Genomic DNA, 23,161 nt, shown 5'->3' with positions numbered 1-23,161 from the left:
AAAACTCCCACCAAATCACCTTTACTCTCCGTCGTAAACCTCTGCCCTCCTGTCCTACTGTATCCTTTCTAGATACACCACTAACACCTGTTGAACAGATTAGATACTTAGGACTCCATCTTTACAAGAGACTTACTTGGAATCCACACACAAGACTGAAACGACAAGAAACTGCTCGTAGATTCCGATTGCTACAACACTTACTTGACAAACGCTCTAAACTTCCAACCCATTCGTTGCAGATTTGACCCAAAACAGATATGCGTCTTTTTATTCCAAACTCCTTAACCATCCTAACCCATTAATTCTTAATCTTTCATCCTTAACAATCCCTGATAATCCTCCGAGGCGTCTGAAAAGAAGATGACCACGGGACCTTCTAGTTTAAATTAATGTTTGAAGTACCACCAATGGGTGGTTCCTTCCCAAGATTTTCAAGTGTATATGAAACATACTACATATTTACCTGTTGTATTATTTTGTACAGTTGTAAATTACAATAAATAAATAATAAAAAAAAAATTTTTTAGTTACGTTATTTAAAAAAAAATCCCGAATCAACTATGCGTACACTGTCACGACAGTCTTGTTAAAATATAGGTTCTGTGAAAAATCATATGGAAATGATGTTTTCGCTGATTTTTTCTTAATGATATAATTTTTTTTGTTATATGAATAGAATAATGGACTATAAATAGTTTAAAATATTTTTGATAGAAGTCGCAAATTATTTATTTAAAAATGCTGTCCTTGCATTGTCCTAGTTTGTCAGGTACGAGAATTTTATTTTTTGCTAGACTTTTACTGTATGAATTCTTTGATTCTCCTGGAGATGGCCTGAAATTTTAGCCTTGACTTTAACTCTAATTAAATAAATATTACATATATTATATAGTTTTCTGCTGACCGCTCCACTGACCATCATATCCATAGTAAACAAAAAAAACATAAAACTTTATCTGTTGATTATATGTTTTTATTTTTTTAGTTACGTTATTAAAAAAAAATCCCGAATCAACTATGCGTACACTGTCACGACACCTACCTGTTCAAGTACTAACAAAAATAAAACAAAAAGAACTGCCCATGGGCATCTAATACAATCCCCTGTTAATAACAGGTGAACATCTGGAAGGGTCTGCCCTTGTTTTTTAAAAGGCGGAACATGAGGGAGCCATTATTTCACGGTATTTATAGTTCCTCACCGAGCCTCGAGTCTTTTAAAACTTGTGTAACAGTTGTGTAGATTAGGCTTCTCTTCTGTGTGTGGGTAGGGTTTGATCGCTCTTCCATTACAACATCGGAAAATTATAATCCGGCTACGTTTGGGGATAAATTATCGCGTCCCACATTATATGACATATTTACATGTATAATTTTTTTTTAATAAACCATAATTCATATCTAAGATCTCTTGTGTTGCTTCGGAAGAGACATGCATTGTATAATATATGATTGGATGAAACAGAAGGCTCGATTTTGGTCTTTTTAACTAATTTTTATAATTTTGTTGAATTTTAATGCAGCAAAAAAAGCGAACTTTCAAATCTTATTTGAATATTAAACAAATTATTATCTATCTGACATTAAAAATTAATATATACTTATTTGTAAATGTGTCTAGTAAATAGAAACGTTTCTCTTTATATCTATTGAACTAATCTGTATTATAAAAAAACGTATTTCTATAAATTTTACGTAAGGTCTCCTTATTAATTTAGTATTAAATTTTAAATGAAAGCATTATTTTTTGTACCTGATTTAATTATTTATATTTTATTTTATGATTAATGTTGAATTTGAATGTAGCAAAAAAATAGCCGACTTCAAAATCTTATAATTATTTGTTTATGATTAATACTTAATATAAATTTATTTTAAATGTACGTAGGGAGAAGAAATACTTCTTTTCATGCAATTTTCTCTTTATTTTTATTGAACTAAACGGTGTATTTATAATGCCTTCATTTTTTAAATTTTTCTATGTATAATTTATTATTAAGTTTAACTTTTTTTATTTTTAAATGATCATTATTTTTTTGTACCCGTTTTTATGATTTATTAACTACTATTTTACAATAAATTATTAAAACCAAAGGTGTAAATTTACTTGCTGCTTTAAATATCACTATCCACATTAATCTTTATTTTCCACATTCAAACGACATTTTTTCATCATTAAAAAAATTTATCTCCCATTTTTTCATGCCCAAAATAAATTTAATGTGTACTAACGTTTCAACGTGAGTTAGAAGCCTTAATTTTTTTCAGATAAAATATTCTCAAAAGAAAGATATAAGAATTACAGAACAAACAAATTAAATGAAGTATTAATTAATAGAACAAATGAATGGATGAAAGTACTACATGACATTTTTGAAAAAAATATTTTTTTTTTAAATTTTAATTTAATGTGAACACAGTCCTTTTATCTTGTTTAATTTTTATCAACCTTAAATTTTGGTAGTTTTCACAAGTTTTTAGTCTTCTATTCTGAAATGTGAATAAGAAAAATAATATTTAATTTTTCTCAAATTCATAAGTTTATTACGAAATACTTTCATATACATTGTTTATATGTTTCTGTTCAGTCTAAGGCCTTCAGGTTGGGCTGAAACGTCGGCACACATTGAAGCTGTATTAATATGTGTGCACTGTAGTCTGTTTGCAGCGTGTGGTAAACCAGGGTTTAAATTCTTTCCACACTCTACTCTGTATCCCCAGTACTTTTTAAAGCATGATTTATATCATGTTCACTTATGTCATTTCATTTCCTTAAATTTAATAAACCTTTGTCGTATGAGTATTTCTTCATCCATTTTTTTTATTTTACAAGTTGGAACCACTGCTTTTTTACCTTTTTAAAACACTGTATTGATAATTACAGGAATTGAAGAAATAGATTGAGATCGCCATCTTGTTACGAAAATTTTCTTTTTTCCTTCGATACTTGTTTAAACGATGCAACCCCATTAGATAGTTGACAATTTATTTGTAATAATAATCATTTTTGATGTAATAAAAGAGTGAACTTATATGTAAAGAATTCTTTTATGTTTTAGTGTTATTTTTTTTTTTTAATTTATAGGAATGTAATTTAAATATTAACGTGATTATTTTTGTTGTAATTTATTATTCTAAAATTCAATTAAACTTGAATTAGAAATTATATTTAAAGAACTTATTTATATATGTATATTTTAGCGTTCATCAATTTTTTTTCATTATTTATAGTGACACTGTTTAAATATTTATATAAATATTTTATAGTACTCTCTGCAATTAAACTGCCATATTTTTTATTAATTGACAATGCAACAGGGAATGAAGATATATATAAAAAAGGTAATAATTTAAAATTGCAGCCTGTTTTTCTTTGATAAATACTCAACTACTACGGAGTTACCTTCTCCGTATTAAGCCATCGGCTTCGGATAGTTCCGATACCATATTAAAATTTTATTGATATATAACCGAAATAATTAGTTTTATTAACTCAATGCTTGATTATCATTACTATTAAAATCGAGAGTGACCAATTTTTTTTCCTATAACTAAATACACTGCATGCATTATATCTCGCAAACTATTGCAATCTCTCATATTGTATAATTGACACAAGCGACCTGGTATTGATTGAAGATAACACATGATGCAAATAAAGCCCAGAGAGGACACACCTGAACCATTCATGTGTGGCTCTTCCCTTGCCGCTCCTTCAAATCATTGTTTATTATATCTATGGTCAACATGCTACATCATAATAAAGTTGTTTTCATATGATAATTTATTCATCAGCGAATAGAACTGTCTGTATAGTAAAAGTATTTTTTAAAATCCAATAAAAGATACTCATTAATATTTGAAGAAATATAAATTGTACTCACTTCTAGTGACGTTTTCATGTTCGTCGTCGCTGTCGATGTGTGGTATACTCGAGTCCATCTCGTACATGGGAGATGTCTGGATACCTGAATCTCTCCTTTCGACGGCATGACAGTTGCAGGTCTCTGGAGCTCTTCCACAGTTGGAGCAGGGATAGGCCAGTTCCTCCAAGGGAAACCGAGCCAATGACCTCTCAGCTGACACGACGAGAGCCCTTAGGAGGGCAGGAAGGTCTGCCATCAGGCCCTGGGGGCTCAGGACCGGCGGGAGGGTGAGGGGGCCAGCGCGACTCTCGATGCAAAGCCTGGGAGTGAGTGCGAGGTAGCCGTCCCCAGGCAGGAGGGAGCCCGGACCTGAAGAGCCGAGGTGGACGCAAAGCCTTCCGTGCACCGACAGTGGCCAATCCAGAGGGTACTGCCCGCAATACTGAAACAGAACGGTTAGTTGTTATGCTTCAAGAGGCAACCGTGTCATTGTTAATAATGATCATAAATAAAATGAAAATATACTTCTTACTAGCACTAGTATATATTAGAAATCACGAAATAAGGTTGGTGGATGTATTTAGGAAATGATCCCGCAGCCTCGGCATACATTACCCGGCATTACATTGAATACTTTGAAATTGTTAATCAACCAAAATCTCTTTCAGTTGCGGTGTGAGTGCAGAGTGAATAACAAGTTACTGTATATTTTATTTCTGTCGAAACATATTGGATCCTATAATTTTTTCATTTTTTTTTTCAAGAGATTATCTATACAATAAGTAAGTACAAGTATTAGTTTATTGTTTTAATTTGAGATTAAAACAATAAACCTGTAAAAGTCTTCGCCATACGAAAAGTAATTTAGTGAAAAAAAGGATAAAATACAGACCATGTAAATTAAAAGAAAAATGAGGATAAATGAACTCAAAAATTATTAAAAATATTCCGTCTTTTCCATTGAGTCGAGAGACCGTGTGCAGCATATGCTAATCAATGTAATCAATATAATGAATGTAATTATTGGGGTCTAAAAAATTATTTTATAATAAATTAAATGATCTATTGACATGTCAGATTCATATTACAATGTGATGATAATATTGTGAGTTTTGTCGGCCAAAAGTTGTTTGAATTAATAGAAGTAATATATGTGGATTTACCCAAATGAACGTCCCCACAAACCAACATATGTTGTATTGTCAAAAACTCAAAGTAACGTTTTTATTTTTTTTTAAAAATATGATTAATAATTTTAATTACATGACTGGCAAAAGTCTCAAAGATTTTTTTTTTTTCAAAATACATGATACACAGAAGTGTTGTTAATTGTATTTTTCATTTGTACATTGATAATGTGTCGATGGCTTTTGCACATTTAGTCCATTGTAACGGTAACTATAGTTTAGCTTTTAAATTGTATATCATGTTGGTAGCTCTTCTGCCCCGTTTAATGGATTATATATGTTACTTGCTTGAAATAACGTGAGAAAGTCTTTAATATTATTGCACAATACTTTGTGAAACGAAGGATAAATAATTCTTAAACTTTATTAGTTGATGGTGAGTTAAATTGTGGTTGTCACCTTATATGTTACTGTCTAAAATAGTACTTTTAAACTTAATCGAGCACATCATACCTATGTAGCGAAACAAATAAAGAGTTACTGTATGGTTCAGGAATAAAATCGAAGTTTAATCACAAAATATGGCCTGAAAGTCAACAACTATTTTGTTAAGTAAGATTTAATTAACATTAGCCAGTTGTTACTTTCCTTTTATAAGACGAGATCTTGTTCTGAATAAAGTTTAGATGAAGCTGAGTGGGTGCCTACTTTTTGACCAAGAAAAAATCTTTACAGGTAAAAGAATGAAATGCTTGTTTCATAAATAAGGTTCATTAAAATTTTGAAATGAATTAGAGGATGTGATAAAAAAAATGCGATACTGAACTTCGTTATACCTATCTAACACGACTGACTCCCTTTGTGTCTCCAATACTTTTTTCTCCTTTCCAGGTTTCCCACATCAATATCCTTACGAACTTGGTCTGAGCTAATTAAAGAAAAAAATTACATCCGATTTAGAGCCCTAAAATAAGTGCTAACTAATTGACTGCGCTTTAGCTGTTCATAGCGCCGTGAGACAATACAATACCGACCAAAAGCGCTTAGAAATCTATTCTGCATTTAATTCTTTAAACTGTAGTCTTAGGACTTAGCAGATTTATTCGTTATCCTTTTTAAGAATGTTATAGTTATAGTTCATAAAAAAAACCTAATTATTGAACTGCACACAGCCACTGTTGGTATTTGACTTAGTAACGCAGTATTCAACAAAGACGTAACTTAGTATTGGGTCCATTCTTGACTATTGTATTAACTAATACAATAACTGTAATTGAATAGTGATGATTTAATATATTACTTCCAATTCTTATATATTTCTTTGTCCTATTCCAAATAGGAAACAAAAATTTTACGACTGTGCAAACGAAATGTCTACAGGTATCCTAAATCATTATAAATTTTTAGAAAAATTAGGTATCTCAGTGTCTTCAAATAACACATTTACGGGGTGTTGGTAGAAGCACACTCTTTGGTAACTTAATTTGAGTTAAGAATCTCGAACGTTTCACTTATGGAACTAGTTGACCTATTTCTAACTGATACCTGAGTAAGTACTTATCTGTCGCAAGGCTCAATGACTTGTGACGGAACTTGAGTTACGACTTCTAGCTACGCTAAGTTTGCCAAAGGAGCGTGCTTTCAACTTACTAACAGTATCTTTCTTGCTTGCACAGCGATTGCATATCTTTGGGGGAGAAGAAGGTATCTGAAGTGAAAAGGATGAGGATGTATTGCATCAGCATTACTAATCATCTGGAATTCTTTCATAGGTTAGATTATGCGGGGAATTTAGGAAATATACTAATCAAATTATCAATTACTGCAAATGATCATTTCAAAACATATTACAACTTATGCGTATGCGTATAAATGAATATAAATAAAAATTATTCTAATATTTCTTAAATTGTGTGAAATGTGTTATCTTTTGTAAGAAATCCTTTCACATCAGAATAATTTAGAGCAAAATCTCTTCTTGAATTTCTTTTGATTTTTTTCTTTCACTACCTTTATTCTTCTCAAACATTTCAGCCCTTATATCATTTTTAAGAAGAACCTTCAAAATGATTTTTGCAAGTTTTAATTTTATTTTATTTTATTGCTTAGTAATATGCTCTACTGAATACATAGCATTAATACAAAATTATTTCACAACATTTTGTTGACTCCTATAATCTAATCGGATAATACTTCCTGGTAACCTGTCACAAACATAGTGAAATTATAATATTTTGGGCAACGGATCTGCTCTCCAGAACAATCATTCAGTTTATATAAAGGCTCTAATTGAAGAGTTCTTTGCAGCTATGTACGACAGGCTACACAGGAAAGAGCTCAATTGGCTAACACAGAGGTTCCTAATCTTTTTTAGTTTTTGGCTCCCTAAATAATCGATTTTTTCCTGCGGCGCCCTTAATACATCAGGTTTTTTTTTCTTTTTAGTGACTAAGCATGAGTGTGGAAGCCATGCTTGCGGACTAGCCGTTTATAAAGATGCGTATTGGCAAGAAAACAAAGAAAGACTCGATATTTGCTAAATTTTCGGAATTGTGTCAGCATACACGATTGTTTGCGCAAAAATTCCAGAATTAGAAATTCAAGAAAAATTGTTTAATTGAATATTTCGCGGCGCCCGTATGACGGCACCGCGGCACACATTTTAGGAACCTGTGGGTTAATTTGTGAGGGTTCAATGCCATACTACAGTTAGTTATTTGAATATTTTTAAATAGTTTCATTTGTTTTAACATAAATATCACATTGTTGTTATAAATTACAGACTAGTTGATTTTTTAAAGTATATTTAACATCGATATTTTATCTTTCTTTTTTTTAAGTTTTGTTATTTATGTTTTGTATTTAAAATTGCTGACGGGCTTCGACAGTTAGATATTTTCCCATTATTTATGTGATTTAAATTGTTTAAATAGATCTTCTTTTTTTTTTGTATTTTTATATGAAAAACACATTAAAAAAATAATCGTTAGAACTGGTATGGAAGCCATAAGAAATCCTAATTTGATCAGCAAGTAATATTGGAAGGATGTAATCAGCAACTGTTTTCAGAAAATTGTAATCGCAGATTTTTTTGTCTCATTTCATCAATGATAACAGATCCCATAAATATACTTTCACTCGTACTTATGCTAACCTTCCGCTAAACGTCCGAGGGATAGACCGAAACGTAGATGGGAGGAATACGTTAAAACTGATTTACTGGATTTGGGCTTGGGAAGAGCGTCACTGAAAAGATGAACGATTAGTGGTATCGGTATCGAATCTTTAGGTTCACTATGCTCTTATTATTACTATTACATAGTTCTGGCACGTATCAATTATGGGATAGTAAAGATGTGAATCGGTTAGCGGGCAAGCTTATTGGCAAATACAAGTACTATTATTTAAGTAATTAAAAACCGATAGATTGGTAATGGGCGTTATATAGTTTTATGTTAATTCCAAATAAGATTAGCTATAATCAACACGTTTTATTTCTTTTTTTATGGCTCAAGTCCTCCATTGAGGATCTATGCAGCTCGAGTGGGAACGTCATTCATTTGAGTGCTAGGTCGTAAAACATAATAACTGACATTATAACAACTTTTTATAATTTTAAAATGATTAATAATTACAATGTTATTACTTCAACCAGAAGTCAATTACTATAACCTAATATCAACAGTTTTCCATTAAGAATATCTTTCCTAATACTTCTTTTAGAGATTTATGAATTCAGGCTCGAAAAAGCCGGTGATGATAAAGTAATGTTAAATTTCAGTTACCATTTTTTATGACCGAACTTCTCATTTCACGATGGCGTTGTTAAATGAATAAGTGGGAATCGAACCCATTTTCTGATCAAAGCCCTATGGGACCCTAAGCAACATGCTTAGCTAACAATTTCTCTCAACTATCAACTTTGTCAATACAGTAAAAAAAGTTAATATTTCATTTGTTTTATTTTAACTAATGCTTCGCAAAAAAGTATGTTGTATATCCTCTTAGGGTTGTGATATATTTGCCATCTATAGATCTACGTAGCGTGTACCAGTACTGTTTAGTAAACATACGTCGGTTCTTAACAGTTTAAACCGATAAATCCATATCATTTATTTGTTAGCTCTGTTATGTAAAATAGTGGAATTTTATTTTAAAGTCAGAAAGATAAAATGGGATAGAAAAATCAAGGGAATCTGTTAAGATTCTAAATAAGGTTTGTTTTTTTTCCAAACGTTATAGGGATTACAAAAAGTCTTAACCTTTAACGGAAGGAATATATTTTTGATTGTGGTAATTAACTGCTTTCGTTAAGGATTCAAGACTAATTTATTACTTATGTTCATTGCAAACAACATTCAGATTAGTTTAAAAAATAATATTTTAATGTTAAGGTTTGTTCCAATTTTGATTCTCAGAAGCATTAACAATACTGTTTTGGAATGAAAGGGGCTTCTAGAAGCCTAGGGAGTTTAGGCGTTGTATTAACAACTTCCTAGACTCTTTTTAATGGCGGTCCCGGAGAATGAAAACAAGGAAGGTGATTAAGAAAAAAAGTATTGGAATGGATAAACCATAATGTAACATTCACATTAACAGTTTTTTCAGATTAAAGTACGTTTGAAGTGATCTCAATTGTAGGAAATAACATACTAATTGGTAGATATTAATGCAGGTTTGGAAGCAAGTAAATGCCGGAAAAAATGCTGAGAGTAAAAGTTAAAATATAGAAAGTTGTTTATCGCATGCGTGCACAAAACTAATAGACGAAATTTGATGTATTGATTCTCTACACATTGTACTCTAATACCTTACTTTCCGCCAAATCCAAACTAAATTAGGCGAGCCGTATTCGAAATATCTATGAGCAAAAATACGAAAAAGCGAAAGCAACTAATGCAATATGATAAAATCTAATACCAGACTACAGTATCCCGGAAATTTTCATCCTTCATTAACGATTCCATCTATAAACAGAACTCAAATTTGAATATAAACTAACAGAAACTATATCAAATTAGTGTCAAATATTTAATTAAAGAAAAAAAAATTCGATTAAGAGTTTATTTTATTTTTTGATGCGTGAGTAAAAATCCTCACTACTTTTGAAAAAGAAGAATTAGATAAAAAAAAATCGAGTAAATCCACATTGATTAATAGATTAGTAGTGAATACTTTTAATTTTGTAAGCATTTAGTATCTCTAAATTAAAAATATGTATAATTGTTAAGCTTTGTAAAATTTGGCTTCATAATACGGCTGAGTTGGTAGCACAACAGTATGTTTATGTGTGTGTATATATATAATATATTTTCTCTCGAATTAGGGCGGACTAGTTTTCTGATCACAAATTAATTAAGAAGAATTGAAAGCGCGGCTCCTCCAAAATGTGGTTTGCCTTTCCGCCCTGTATTGGTTCCTTAGATACATTCCTTAATTAATTTTCTCCTGTTGATCTGGTTCCGTAGCGTGTACCGCCAGAACCTAAGCCTGCTTCCGTCAAAACGTGAAAGCAGGGTTTGATGAAACGTTTCGACACGTGCATTCATCACCGGCTCAACGTCCCGAGTAACGTGTCCGGGTCGTGAGAGGAATACTCCAAAACGGTTGTGGCGAGTGGATTCAGGTCATGAATATGGGAGTGACCCTTCTAGACGACAGCGTAAGATGGACAGCACTAATTTAATTAATTAAATGTCTGCAAGGGAACGGGACGGTGGTTGTCAAGTGTTGTACGTTAATCTGATCAGTCATGGCGGATCAAAATGTTATGGATGTATACATATAAGGCGTATGGCGAAGAAATACAGAAATAATTTCTTACTTTTAATCAGTTACGGATAAAAATAATTGTTTATACTTTTATATATATAAATAATTACCCGTATTAATTCAATTTTAAAAAAGAAGGCGGACACGAGAAGTTAACAGCAAATAGTTAACACCTGTTTATTTGCCAACGTTTCACCCCACTTGGTCGAGCTGTTTCAGTTGGGATAAATCAAACTTTACTACATTTTTTTCTTTTCTTGTGATCTCACCTATGATCATCTTCTTCATAGTTTTATACTTCCAATTTTCTTGTAACAATTGTCGAAATTCTCTTCACTTTCTTGTTTCACTGTAGTTTTGAATAGGTATTTATATTTTTTTTATCCATCCAAACGTTGTTGGCTATATTATTTATTATGGTGTGGCGAAAAGTGAAAAATAATCCAGATTTTCACAATTCTAGCTCAGAGTAAAATTAGTATTGCTTTGATTTGGGGAAATGTATGAAGAATTAGGGAACTAATGGTGTGCCATTCTTGTCTTTTGTTTGGATTAGGTTCAGATCTATATAACCCAACACAAAACCTCTCACATTTTTTAATGACTTTTCCTAAATACCCAGTTAAGAGTTTACGAATTGAGATTCGCCACTGCTCAATTACATTCTCATTCATTTGATACCTCATTCGTCAAAATCCATAGCCCTAGAGAGCTGAATAGGGGATCTATTGAACATATATGTGTATGTTAAAAGCTCATACAAATTTCAATGTGTGTATATATATACTTGTTAATACCATGTATTAACACTACATTACCCTTCGTAGAGTACACGGTACCTCCATATAGTAAGAACGCTTATTAAAAACATCTTGGGGTAGAGGTTGACCTAGAGCAGATCCTTGTACACCCGTTGTTCAAAAATAGTACTCCCAATACACTGAAACCTTGACACCTCACCCTTCACGAGTGTTAAGTTTTTTATGTGGTTCAAATCTTTAGGATTAATATTATATTATACAATTATAGAATTATTACGTCAGTTTAATTCAGCAAATATCGATTAGTTGAATATTTTATTTTTCTCTAGTTAAATACCTTTTGTCAGATGAAGGAACTTCCAAGTGCTTTTTCTAATAGCTAAAAATACCGGAAATCTAAAAAAAAAAAATTAACATGCCAATTTCAGGTTGACACCGATCCAGTGCTGTTTTATTTATAACTTTTTTTCGATAATTTAAAAAATTAATGTTATAACAAATCAAATTTTATTCTAAAAAAGGGTCTTAAAGCTTCGTTGTATGATAATTATTCGTTATGTGATGGAATAAATAAATGGCTTATCGTAACCGGAAGGTTTGATGCCGATGCTAACAATCTCCAACAAAGGTATGTTTAATGATCACGCAAATCTCTCGACAACGTTTCAGTCTACTTGTGCACGTTTACTCGTTGGCTTAGTGTTTATTAACTATGATGTGATGATGACCTGATAATAACACAGGTTACTAAATCTTTCAACTTTACACTTATTTTATTGTGTGCAATGTTATGTTTAGAAAAGATGCACATACACACACATACGGGAATAATCAACGATGGTAAGATACTGTGGAATTGGATTTTTCATTCGTGGAATCTCATTATCTCTTCAAATGGTAATAGCTTTTCTCGTCTAGGTATGCCGAGAACCAATTTGATATCCGGCGTTTAGGGGAATCAGTATGACTTGTTTGAGAATGCATATCATGGATGCTGCATGAGTCGCTTCCGGTTGAATCATCAAGTCCGCTCAGGGCTCCCTTTTATTTGTTCTGTTTTATATTCAAATCAGAGGTCATCGACCTCTTTGGCACCCAGCAATCCTATTGTTTTTTATTCTGAATAAAAAACATATTTTTTTGCTAACATTTTTATTTTCCTTAGTAATATATTTTCTTTCTTTCTAATTGGTAGGCATTAAAAATAAAAATAAATAGAAAATATCAACTTAAAATAATGTGACAATATTTGTTTTTAATTGTAATTTTTTAATATATCACAAAGTAATATTTACTAAAATATACATTTTATAAAGGAAATGACGAACATAATTAAAACAATAAAATATCTTCTGGCCGATTTCTTAATTCATTAGGATTTTTAATATGAATATAATTTAATATAATGACAGGTATATTAATTATTGTTATAATTTTAAATAAACATTTTAACCTGAATATATATACTCCTTTATTACGCCTGATTATATTTATTTTATTCTTTATGTGTTAGTTTCCTAGTAATTGTAACAAATCATAATGCTAAATTGCAATAACGATTTTAGTGATCTTTCTATTTATTTAGTGGACGTTTCGGTTCATTGGAAACTCCAAAGAAAATCCAAGTTTTTGTATCTTTACACTGCAAATGATCGGCAGTACAATAATATAAAAAAAAAATCAAATTTTATTTTTTCCAATTGCACATTTTCAGGTTCAATAAATAAAATTGTCTTTATTGATTTATTCGTACAACCATAATTCAGTTTTATAGGCACTAAATTTTCTTTAACCATGCTAAATTTGTTTTTTCCGTACCCTACTTTAGAAAAATAATTAATAGTGAATTCACTGTCTGTGGAGAGGCGAAGGTGCTAGTCGCGTTTCAGTTATAGTTTTAGCGGGGAGAGTGTGAGATTGAGATTTGTTTATATATTTTTTTCAAGTTAGATTATTCGGTTTAAACAGTGGTTATTTGTTGATAATATAGAATTTAATTTACCAATTTGTATGAATTAGTGCATTTTAATATGATGAAAAAAAAAATGAATTGTTCATGCATTTTTAATTTCACTAAAAAAATAGTCTTTTAATTAATGTAATATTTTATTGTTTGTTGTACGCGCACGCATATAAAATGATTCATGTTTTTAAGATTCTTTGTACGTATACTACTTACGTCAGTATCATTATCATTTTACTACTGTAAAGCCGAGTGTCTCAAAAAACCTTTTTAATGGTAATTATATGCCTTATGTAATATCCATCTGAATATGTAATATTCAAACATCAAATACATACAGCTTCATATACTTGTTTAAACATCGAAAGGCTATCTATTTTTATTACATATTTTTTTCCTAGGGTGCAGTGGTGGCAACGCACGCCAGTCTACCAACCCTAAGGTTGTTAGATCGAATCCCAGTCCCACCCGGGATTTTATCAAGCACAAAATAATGCAGAACTCACTCACAATCTTTCCCCGGGCATTTGTTAGGCACGTTAGCCAATGGGTGGAACTGAAAAAAAAGAATAGGCGTGGGAGTGACGAACCTACCCTACGAAAAAAAACACGTCAAGAAACTTATTAGGAAATACATCACGCGAGGACTTAGACCTCTATGGTCTGTCGTCCATATAATAATAATAATATATTTTTTTAAAGAAAAAATTAAGAAAAGACAGATTGTGAAATTTCGTACAATATCAGTAAGACTAGACTGTTGAAGAGATCACCTCACGGCGTTAAATACCCACTCTTGAATGACATGTTGCAATCTCTAAAGATATGGTTAGAAAAAATAAGCGCCCTGTCTCTTAACTTTGAAATATTAATTAATAACGGGAAGAAGATAAATATTGCAGTACATATTACCTTTTTCCTTTTTTATTTTTAAATTCGATTATACTGGTTTATTTTATCAAAATAACTTCTATTTTATAATTTAACATCTTAGTGTAGTTTTATATGATAAAAAAAAATATCTAAATTAATTTTATTGAATTCAAACAATATCTTGGAATAGTATTTAATTTAAATTTTTAAATAGTTTTATCTTCCTTAATTTATTATTAATTGATTTCTGTAGTTTTATAAATGTTATTTTGTCACATTATTCTTTTTTATTAAAGAGTGTACAATATTTCACTTTTATAATCATAATATATTCTGTTTATATATTAATAAAGCATCTAATCTTTCTAATTTTGAATTAAGTCTATTATTTTTAAATATTAAATTAGTTTGTCGAATTAGTTAAATTGAGGAAAACTAAAAAAAAAAGGCTAAAATTGGAAAACAGGGTTCTAATTTTCTTCATTTTCGTTGAACCTTTTTTTATCATTTATTTTTTTAATTAATTGATAATTAATGTTGTTTTCATGAATGATGACTGATCGTTGACTTATGTTATTAATATGCATCAGCTTTGTGCTTATTAACCAGATCGCGGATAATTCTTTATGTGACTTGATTTTGTTTTTTAATAGATGTTCTGTAGTTTCCTTAGAGCCTACTAGGACAGTGTCATCTAGTAACATTCAAACTACGAATAACATGGATTATTATTATAGTAGTATAGAAATAATATGTGTTTCAAGAAAGATTTATATGGTGAATTATATCGTCGGTTTGGAATTATAAATACGCAACTGTAAATTATGTGAAAGTGATTTTATTGTTTAGTGGTCTCAAAAATGCATTTTTGAGCCAGTTAACCCCCCTCCCAAAAAAAAAAATATATTTTTTTGCAATATAACATCTTATTGTTGCTTGTTTTAAATGTCCTCTAATTTTCGAAAGAACTCATAAATATTATCATGATTATCTTTTAAACATGAATTCGTATCATATATATCATAAATAGGCTTCAGCTTCTTGCTTGCCGTAAAATCATTAAATGTATACTTAGAATTATTAGTACTATGATGCCGTATGCCTCAAAAAACTTTGTTACCGGTAATGCTCTTAAATTATACCAGTTCTAGTATGTAGTACTTATATATATTTATTTTATTTGGACTACCTAGTACATATGTTTAAATCATATGAATTACCTACTTATCAATTTAATTAATAAATTAATGCTGGTTGTCTACTTGTTATTGTTTCTTTACAATAACTTGGATATACGATTTTTTATTAATAGTAATATATATATTAATAGTTGTAGGTACGAGAAACGTGGTTCCTTACACAGACTTATGAACTAAGCTTTAAGGATTTTAAAAATTAACTGTTACATAAAATATTCTTACCAATAAAAAATGAATTAATCGTAGGATTTACAAGGCTACACAACGAAGAATTGATGAAACTGCTCCCGGTAAATCTAATTCAGGTTTTAGAATTTGGGCGAATAAGATGGGCTTGTTATTTTGTGGGACTTTTCCCAAATTTTGTGAGAAGTTTTCCGATTTCGAATTGTTTTTCAAAAACAAAAAATAATTTATGTTTAATACTCTATGTCTCTTAATTAATAATAATATTGCGTGGCATGGTTTTGAAATCTTCATATGGCATTTTCATTTAATCAACTGTTAATATTTACACAAAAACTGTAAATTCTTCATTTTAGAGATCGTTCTATGGTTGTTATATCGGCTTCTGGTGAGAGAGTAAACCTCAAATTTGTATTCGGCACTGTAATACACAAATTAAATTTGTAAGGAATGTGGTATTTTCAAATAGGATGTTTTAAAGAAAGAAAAGAAATAACCCTAAATGAACGGAGGACTATTAAAACATAGATCTTTTTGAAATAATACGAACTTATTAAACCACAATAATATTCACTTTACCAAATATATTTATTGATAGAGGTAATACGTATTTAACAGGACCTGTAAACGAAAGACTTTATACCAAATCTTTGTTATCCAAGGATTGTTACCACAAAAAGAGGGAAGTGTTTGGAATAACGCACAAGGTGGTAGATGTGGGAATTACGAAGCATCTAAAAATATGCGATATAGGCACACTAATACTTATGTTATCTAGACATGAGAAGCTAGTATACTCCTAAAATGATTAAGTTCTTTATCGTAGTTCAGGAACGTCGCCTTGAAATGTCATATTGTTAGCACATCCTGTCCTCTTGCATATTTTCTCCTTCAAAGATCACCTACACGTACAAACAATGCCTGTTTAATCACAGAAGATTTGCATGGAGTCTTAGGCGTTAGTATGGTCCAACCGCCTACCGAAGTCGCAAGTATTAGCATTGAAAGCTAATGATACTGTTCATAAGAGGTAGATGTATCTGCGACCATATGGTGTAATTTCCCCCATAAACTTATGAGGTTTTTGTCGAAGATATAAAAGAATAACATAGAGCTCTCTAGTCTCCTATAAAATAAACTCAGGATATCTCACACTGAACACTTTAACCCAAAGTCCATTTACTGTTAGTTATATCACATCGCTCTATGGCATCTGTTACCATATATTCTAATAATAATAAATAATATTTTTTTGGTGTTTCTTTTTGTATGCGCACGAATATCTGAAGGATTCTCGAAACCCAGTAAAATTCCCTTTTCGGATTGATTTAAATCTTGAAACGCTGCTTTGAATACAGTTTAATTAATTTCCACTTTACACAAGTTTTGATTAAAAATTTTTAAAGAACTCTGGGATGAATTAATTGAAAAAGACAAAAAAATCAAAATACCTTCGGTTTTATTAATTTTTCTTTAAGAATGAAAAATTATTGCCATAAAATAAATGTATGTTTTCACTGAAGAAGTGGTGATTTAGATGAAATGGATTGTTTGACCAGTAAATCTGATAGGAGATCTAGGTTTGGGGGGGAAATAGATATGAAGAATTCTCAAATGAATTATTTCTTCTTTTTTATTTTTTCATTGTATAGGAGCACGGTATTTCTTCTACTCTTGATTCCTATCTTATTTGCATCAAATATGATAACATATTTTTTTCTCTTAAGTTTTGTAATATATCGAGGCTTTAGCAGAGTATGATGAGATGTCATCTTAGCGACCTCTATATCTATAGAGACCTCTATAGAGATGTCGGTTCGATTCTGCCCGGTGAGGGTTTACTTCTTAAAGGCCCCACGCAATGGAAACTCAACCCTTCCACACTGTATACGGTGAATACTCCTCCTTAATGTTCAGATAAGGGGTAAAAAAAAATGTAATATTGAAATTTTTAAAAATTAACGTTTTTTTTCTTTTTTAATTGGTTGTTACTTTCAGTAACAAGAAGACATCGTCTTGTAGAAGCTTTCTTATACTATTATTTAGCTCCACTGGTAATCCAGCAGTTAAAATTGTTTTAATGAAGATTACCTCAGTCGATTTTGAGAGGTTTTGTCGGTACACGACTCTTCTAATTGCCGAGCCACGTGAACCAAGAACGTGATATCGAGCCGCCCAATTACAGGCTTTTCACGTGTTTCATAACTCACTGCTTTATTGTGTTGCTACATACTCCTTAATTGGTAAATACTTTTTTTATTCTTATTAATGAGTTTTTTCAATTTCCAATTTAATTATTAGGTTTTGTTAATTTTTAATGATGTAGTAGCATTTATGAATGCAGTTGATCTAACCAACAATAACTGTAACCATGTATTAGTTAAATTCTATCTTGATTATTTCTGTAGTTAATTGTTTAGAAGAAAAAATTGTTATGAATTGAAATTTATACATTTGAGGATCCTTTAGGTAAAGAAAAATAGAATAGAAATTATTTTAGAGTTTGTTTTATAAGTTTAATTTCTACAGAATTGAAGTTTGTTTAGTTAAAATTTCATGATTTTTAGTGTTGTATCACAGTGTAGTGCTGTGCAGGTTTACAATTTAATAAACCAGGAAGATTGGTGATATTTTTTGATAATGCAAAAATGATTATATTTAATAGTTATTATTATATTTTTTATAATCTTGAGACTGGTTAACATTCTTTAATTAAATAAAACGTTTTTTCCATTTTAGTCTCAAAAGATTTTTTACTGGTTTTGGATTTTATTTTTTGATGGTTCTAAAATTGTATTAAGGTATGATGATTTATAAATAATATTGTTATTTGTTTGGAATTGTAGATCATATGTGTAATAAATGCTGTTTGTAATAGATTGTCCTAGAGGGTGACTGAATTGGCTGAAATGTCTGCCTTAAAAAGAAATAAAAAATGTTTTGAGACTAAAATGGATTAAAATTTTATTTATTTAAAACAAAATATATTTTGTGTTAAATTTTTGAAAAGGGTAGATCATAACTGAGGATTGAGTGAATTTAGAAATATTATAAACCATTTTTTTTTCAACTAGCGGTTCAAAATATTCTATAATTAATTGTAACAATTTAAGAAGATTACACTACTATTTCAGAAAAAAAATTAAACCAATGGTCCAACTCAGTTGTGATTTGTGTTTGTCATTTTTCATTAACATTCTTTTTTAACTCGAATACAATTTTTTTTAAGTCCTTTATTTTTCATAGCATTGTTGAATGCAATTGATCCTGTCAGACGAATCCATTTATTATTTGAGAACTTTTTTAGTTTTTAGCAAAGAATTTTTGCATTTTTGATGGGTATTACTGTAACTTTCCTTAATCCATTTATACTTAATTATTAACTAGTGCTTCAAAATATTCCTTTATTTACTGTATAATGAATGGCTCTCCATATTCTATATTTCTGAGACGATTTCTAGCATTTTTGTGATTAAAAAAAAAGAGATTCTAGTCCCTATTCGGTATGACAGAGTAACACTGGTTTTTTATATATTTAAAAAATATTAATGAATATTCATATTATGACGGTGAATAGTTGAAATTAGAAAATATTTTGTCTATTGCGTGTAATTTCATGGAAGACAGATTAGTTTTAGAAAAGCCATATTTCATTCGTTGTGTACTATTTCTAAAAACTACTAAACTTAATTTAATGAAATTTTTTTTCTAACATTTCATAGCATGATATATTGTAGCTTCTATTACAATTATACAAGACGGTTTCTTGTTTTGTTTTTTTACGTTAGATAAATAAATTTTACAGACCCAATTTGATACATCCTAGCGATCCTTTCATAATAATTATATTTTTTAAAAATGTCTTAATAAATATTTTCGTCTTAGTGTTGAGTTGAATTTAGAGAATAACAAAACTTATCCTAAGCGACTTTCGCTTCAAGTTTATTTCGTATTTTATTCCATATTTATTATAAAATAGTAAAAATGTTTTGCAATAATTTGCCTGATGTTCAAATAAAAGATGACATTTTTTTTAATCTCCTGTAAGTATAATAAAGTACCATATCCTAATAAAGTTGCAAGTAGTATAACAATATTTTTGATAATTTATTTGCATCAAAAATTGTTCTAAAACATGTCGGTTATGTTGTTCGAAAAAAAAAAAATAATGATACCGCATTTTGTCTTCTTACAGAATTAAATATTATGTTATTCCAAAAAAGTACTTAAATCGATTATTGAAAAGTCGTAGCTATTAAGGAAAAAGTACTTTCAAAACTATTATGGAGGAAAATGGCGGTGTTGTAATTCTTCTTACAATTCATTATACACCAATGTTCTCCCTGTTTTTTCGGGGTTTATCAAAACTTTCGTCTTGTAAGTAAACACAAGAATTATTGTGTTTACTTCTTGCCAACAGCCCCCATAAGGTGCAAAGTGAGCTGAAGCGTTAAAGGTAAGTAATTCATTGAATAAATATCAATGCATAGTTTATTATAATGAATTGCTAAGCCTCTTGTTAATAATCTAAAGATAGGAATTTTATTACTTAAACGGGAGAAAATTAATATGATAAGGAACAAGTGATTTTTAAACTACTTTCGTGTTTGAAATATTACGTTGACTGGATGATGTCTTCGATTTATGGACGGGTTTTGTCCTGCAAAATCCATACACTTTTTCCTACTGCTATTTATTAATTTTTATGTCTTATATGCACCTTTTATTTATAAACTTTATTTTAAATAAGGATAACCGTATAATGATATACTTTTAAAGTATTAGTTAATATATTTTTTTAATCTTGGCTTTCCTATTCCCAAGAGAATGTTACAGTTTTCCCAAACAGATCTTAGCTACGAGATTTTCGTTGATAATAGTGCACTCTATCAGTCAAGTTGAAGTGTAGTATAGACTTTTCCCACCTGATGGTAGTTTTTCCTGGTTCATTTGCATTTCTCCTAATCAACTAACGTCTTTTCAAATTTCACCTTCCTAGATAGTGATCATGATTAAAAGAGATCGGAAATTATTCGACACCTTTCCGAATGAAAAACTATATGGTGAAAGCCTTTACGAAAGAATTAGGGTTCTTAAAAGCACACAACTGCCGAAGAGTGCATGGGTCACTATGATGCTATCTGTTCTTAGATAGTGCTAGGTTCTTGCTTCACGGGTCGACGAACTTGTGGGTGAAGAACGTTTGATAAATTCAACTTAGGAATAAGAGTCGATGGTAATTCAGTAGTTTAATTGTTTGTCCTTAACTATTGTTTAATTTTTTACTATTGGATAAGAACTTTATATTTTAAGGATAAGCTGATAATCCATACATAGAACAAGATTTACGTGTTCAGAAATTTATCATATTTGTGATATGTGGAGTTCAAACTTCCCTTACACTCTGCAATCTGGTTGAGAGCAGTCCATTGTTGTTGGGCAGGTAGGACATCAGCTACCGTCTAAGCATTTAATTATTTTTATTTCTAAATTATGTCCGAGGTTTATTAACGCTATATATTTTATCGTACTGTAATTTCTTCTGTCTAACCGTTTTCATACTGAGTTTAATATTTTTCAATTTAAAAAATCTCTCTCTCTCTATATATATATATGTGTGTGTGTGTGTGTGTGTGTGTGTGTGTGTGTGTGTGTGTGTGTGTGTGTGTGTGTGTGTGTGTGTGTGTGTATATATACTTTTCTTTTTACTCAATTCTAATCACATAAGTATTTTTTTTTTTTTTTTTACTACGCCAAAGGAGGCATTTCTGCCATTTTGTTTCGTACAGCCCAGTATAGTTTAGCTCTGCCGATGTAACTCCCGTCTGTAGTCACGTCCGCTATTGCCGCACATGCAAATATGTGATCGCCAGTCATCTCACCAACTCCACACAGGACGCAGTCCGAAGATTCAGTCACTCCTATTCTCTTCAGGTGGTGCCGCAAATAGTTATGTCCAGTAGCCAACCTGAAGCATGCCACTGACACCGCTCTTGGTAAAGTCAATGGAGGGCGCCTCTTAGGATCTAGCAATGCCGCCCAGTTTTTGCCCCCACATTCTCCTCTACTCCTTTCCTCTGCTCTTCCAGTGATGGCGCTTCGGGCCATTTCTTTTTCCATGTCCATGGTGATAGGGAGAAGCGGCTGTGGTTAGCTAGTCCCTAACCGTTCAAGTCGATCCGCCTCCTCATTCCCAGGTATACCGCAATGAGCTGGAATCCACTGCATTACCAATGCTTTAAGTATTTCTCTTTTACATTCTATGGATTTCTGGCATGCGAGAATTCTAGCGTTAGTTGAGGGACGTTCAGACGCTATTGCCAGCAGTGCTGTCCTAGAATCCGACAGCAGAACTATCTTCTTTGGGCAGGCGTGAGTAATCTTTTCTAGAGCTAAAGTAATGCAGCTACCTCTCCATAAAAATTGGTAGCGTTTGCTAATATAATACATAATATTATAATATAATACATAAGTATTTTTTATGTACATTTATTTTTTTTATTTTTTTAATTATAAGAATAAATAATGCTGTAAAAATATTTTACGTTCGTTATGGATCCTCAACATCTATGTCAGCAGTCATTTACGGTACTGAAGTCTTATAGCATTTAAGTTCATAACGGCTAGTTATTATTAAAATAGCTCAACGTAACATCTAGACGTTAATAGTCCAACTCTCATTCAGACGTAATGAAGAGAAAGCTATCAAGAATTATTGCTACCGACACAGGTGAAACGGGATGAGTGGATGAGCCTTTGACATATGCAGATGATAGGATTTATGGAAAGATCCTCTGCTCTAACGATATGGAAATCTGATTGGGTAGTATGTATTCGTCATATTACCATCCTTGGAGGCAAAGTTGTTCTCGTTATTTTCTTTTCTTAGTATTTATGATGAATGAGAGGACCAGACAGCTGACCACGTTGGGACGAAAGTCCCAGAGTGCTTGGTTCAGAAGGTTGTGGGTTCGATTTCTACCAATATCCAGGAATATTTATTTTGCTGCCGCCTCCAGGAATTATCATGACATTCTTCTCCTATTGACGTCTTCTGTCCTTTATTGAGTACTTTAGCAAGGAAAAATTCAAATGTTACTGTCACTGAAAGTTGATAGATTTATTAACCTTGTTAGATTTATTTATCATTAATTATTTATCTGTTAGTGGTTTAGAATAAAATAATTATTGTTTACCGAAGGATTCATTACTATTGAAAAAAATATATAAATCTGTTATGAAGCAATTAATTTATTTTTTAAGGAGATTCATAAGAATTACTAAAACTGATCAGAGATTAAAAGAAAAAAAAATTTGAAAATGGTAATAGCAAAGTAACATAACAAAACAAAAGTAAAAATAGCTATAAATGTAAGACAAAGTATAAAAATTAACAAAAAAAATAATTAAA

The 23,161-nt window shown here is 30.8% G+C and overlaps 1 protein-coding gene across 3 annotated transcripts in view; it reads right to left on the bottom strand.

Annotated features, from left to right (window-relative positions):
- LOC106689696 (puratrophin-1) overlaps positions 1-23,161 on the bottom strand; it is an 898,854-nt gene that overhangs the window by 366,440 nt on the left and 509,253 nt on the right. For all 3 annotated transcript variants that reach the window (XM_067051911.1, XM_067051912.1, XM_067051913.1), the window contains exon 4: positions 3,888-4,311. In XM_067051911.1, coding sequence (XP_066908012.1) covers positions 3,888-4,311 — 424 coding nt within the window. The remainder of the gene's footprint in view (positions 1-3,887; positions 4,312-23,161) is intronic.

Source organism: Halyomorpha halys, unplaced genomic scaffold, assembly GCF_000696795.3.
Source record: "Halyomorpha halys isolate HHAL.00 unplaced genomic scaffold, Hhal_1.1 Scaffold47.1, whole genome shotgun sequence".
NCBI classification, from domain to species: domain Eukaryota; kingdom Metazoa; phylum Arthropoda; class Insecta; order Hemiptera; family Pentatomidae; genus Halyomorpha; species Halyomorpha halys.
The sequence above is the reverse complement of the archived record's forward strand: the minus strand, read 5'-3'. Positions and strand labels throughout refer to the sequence as shown.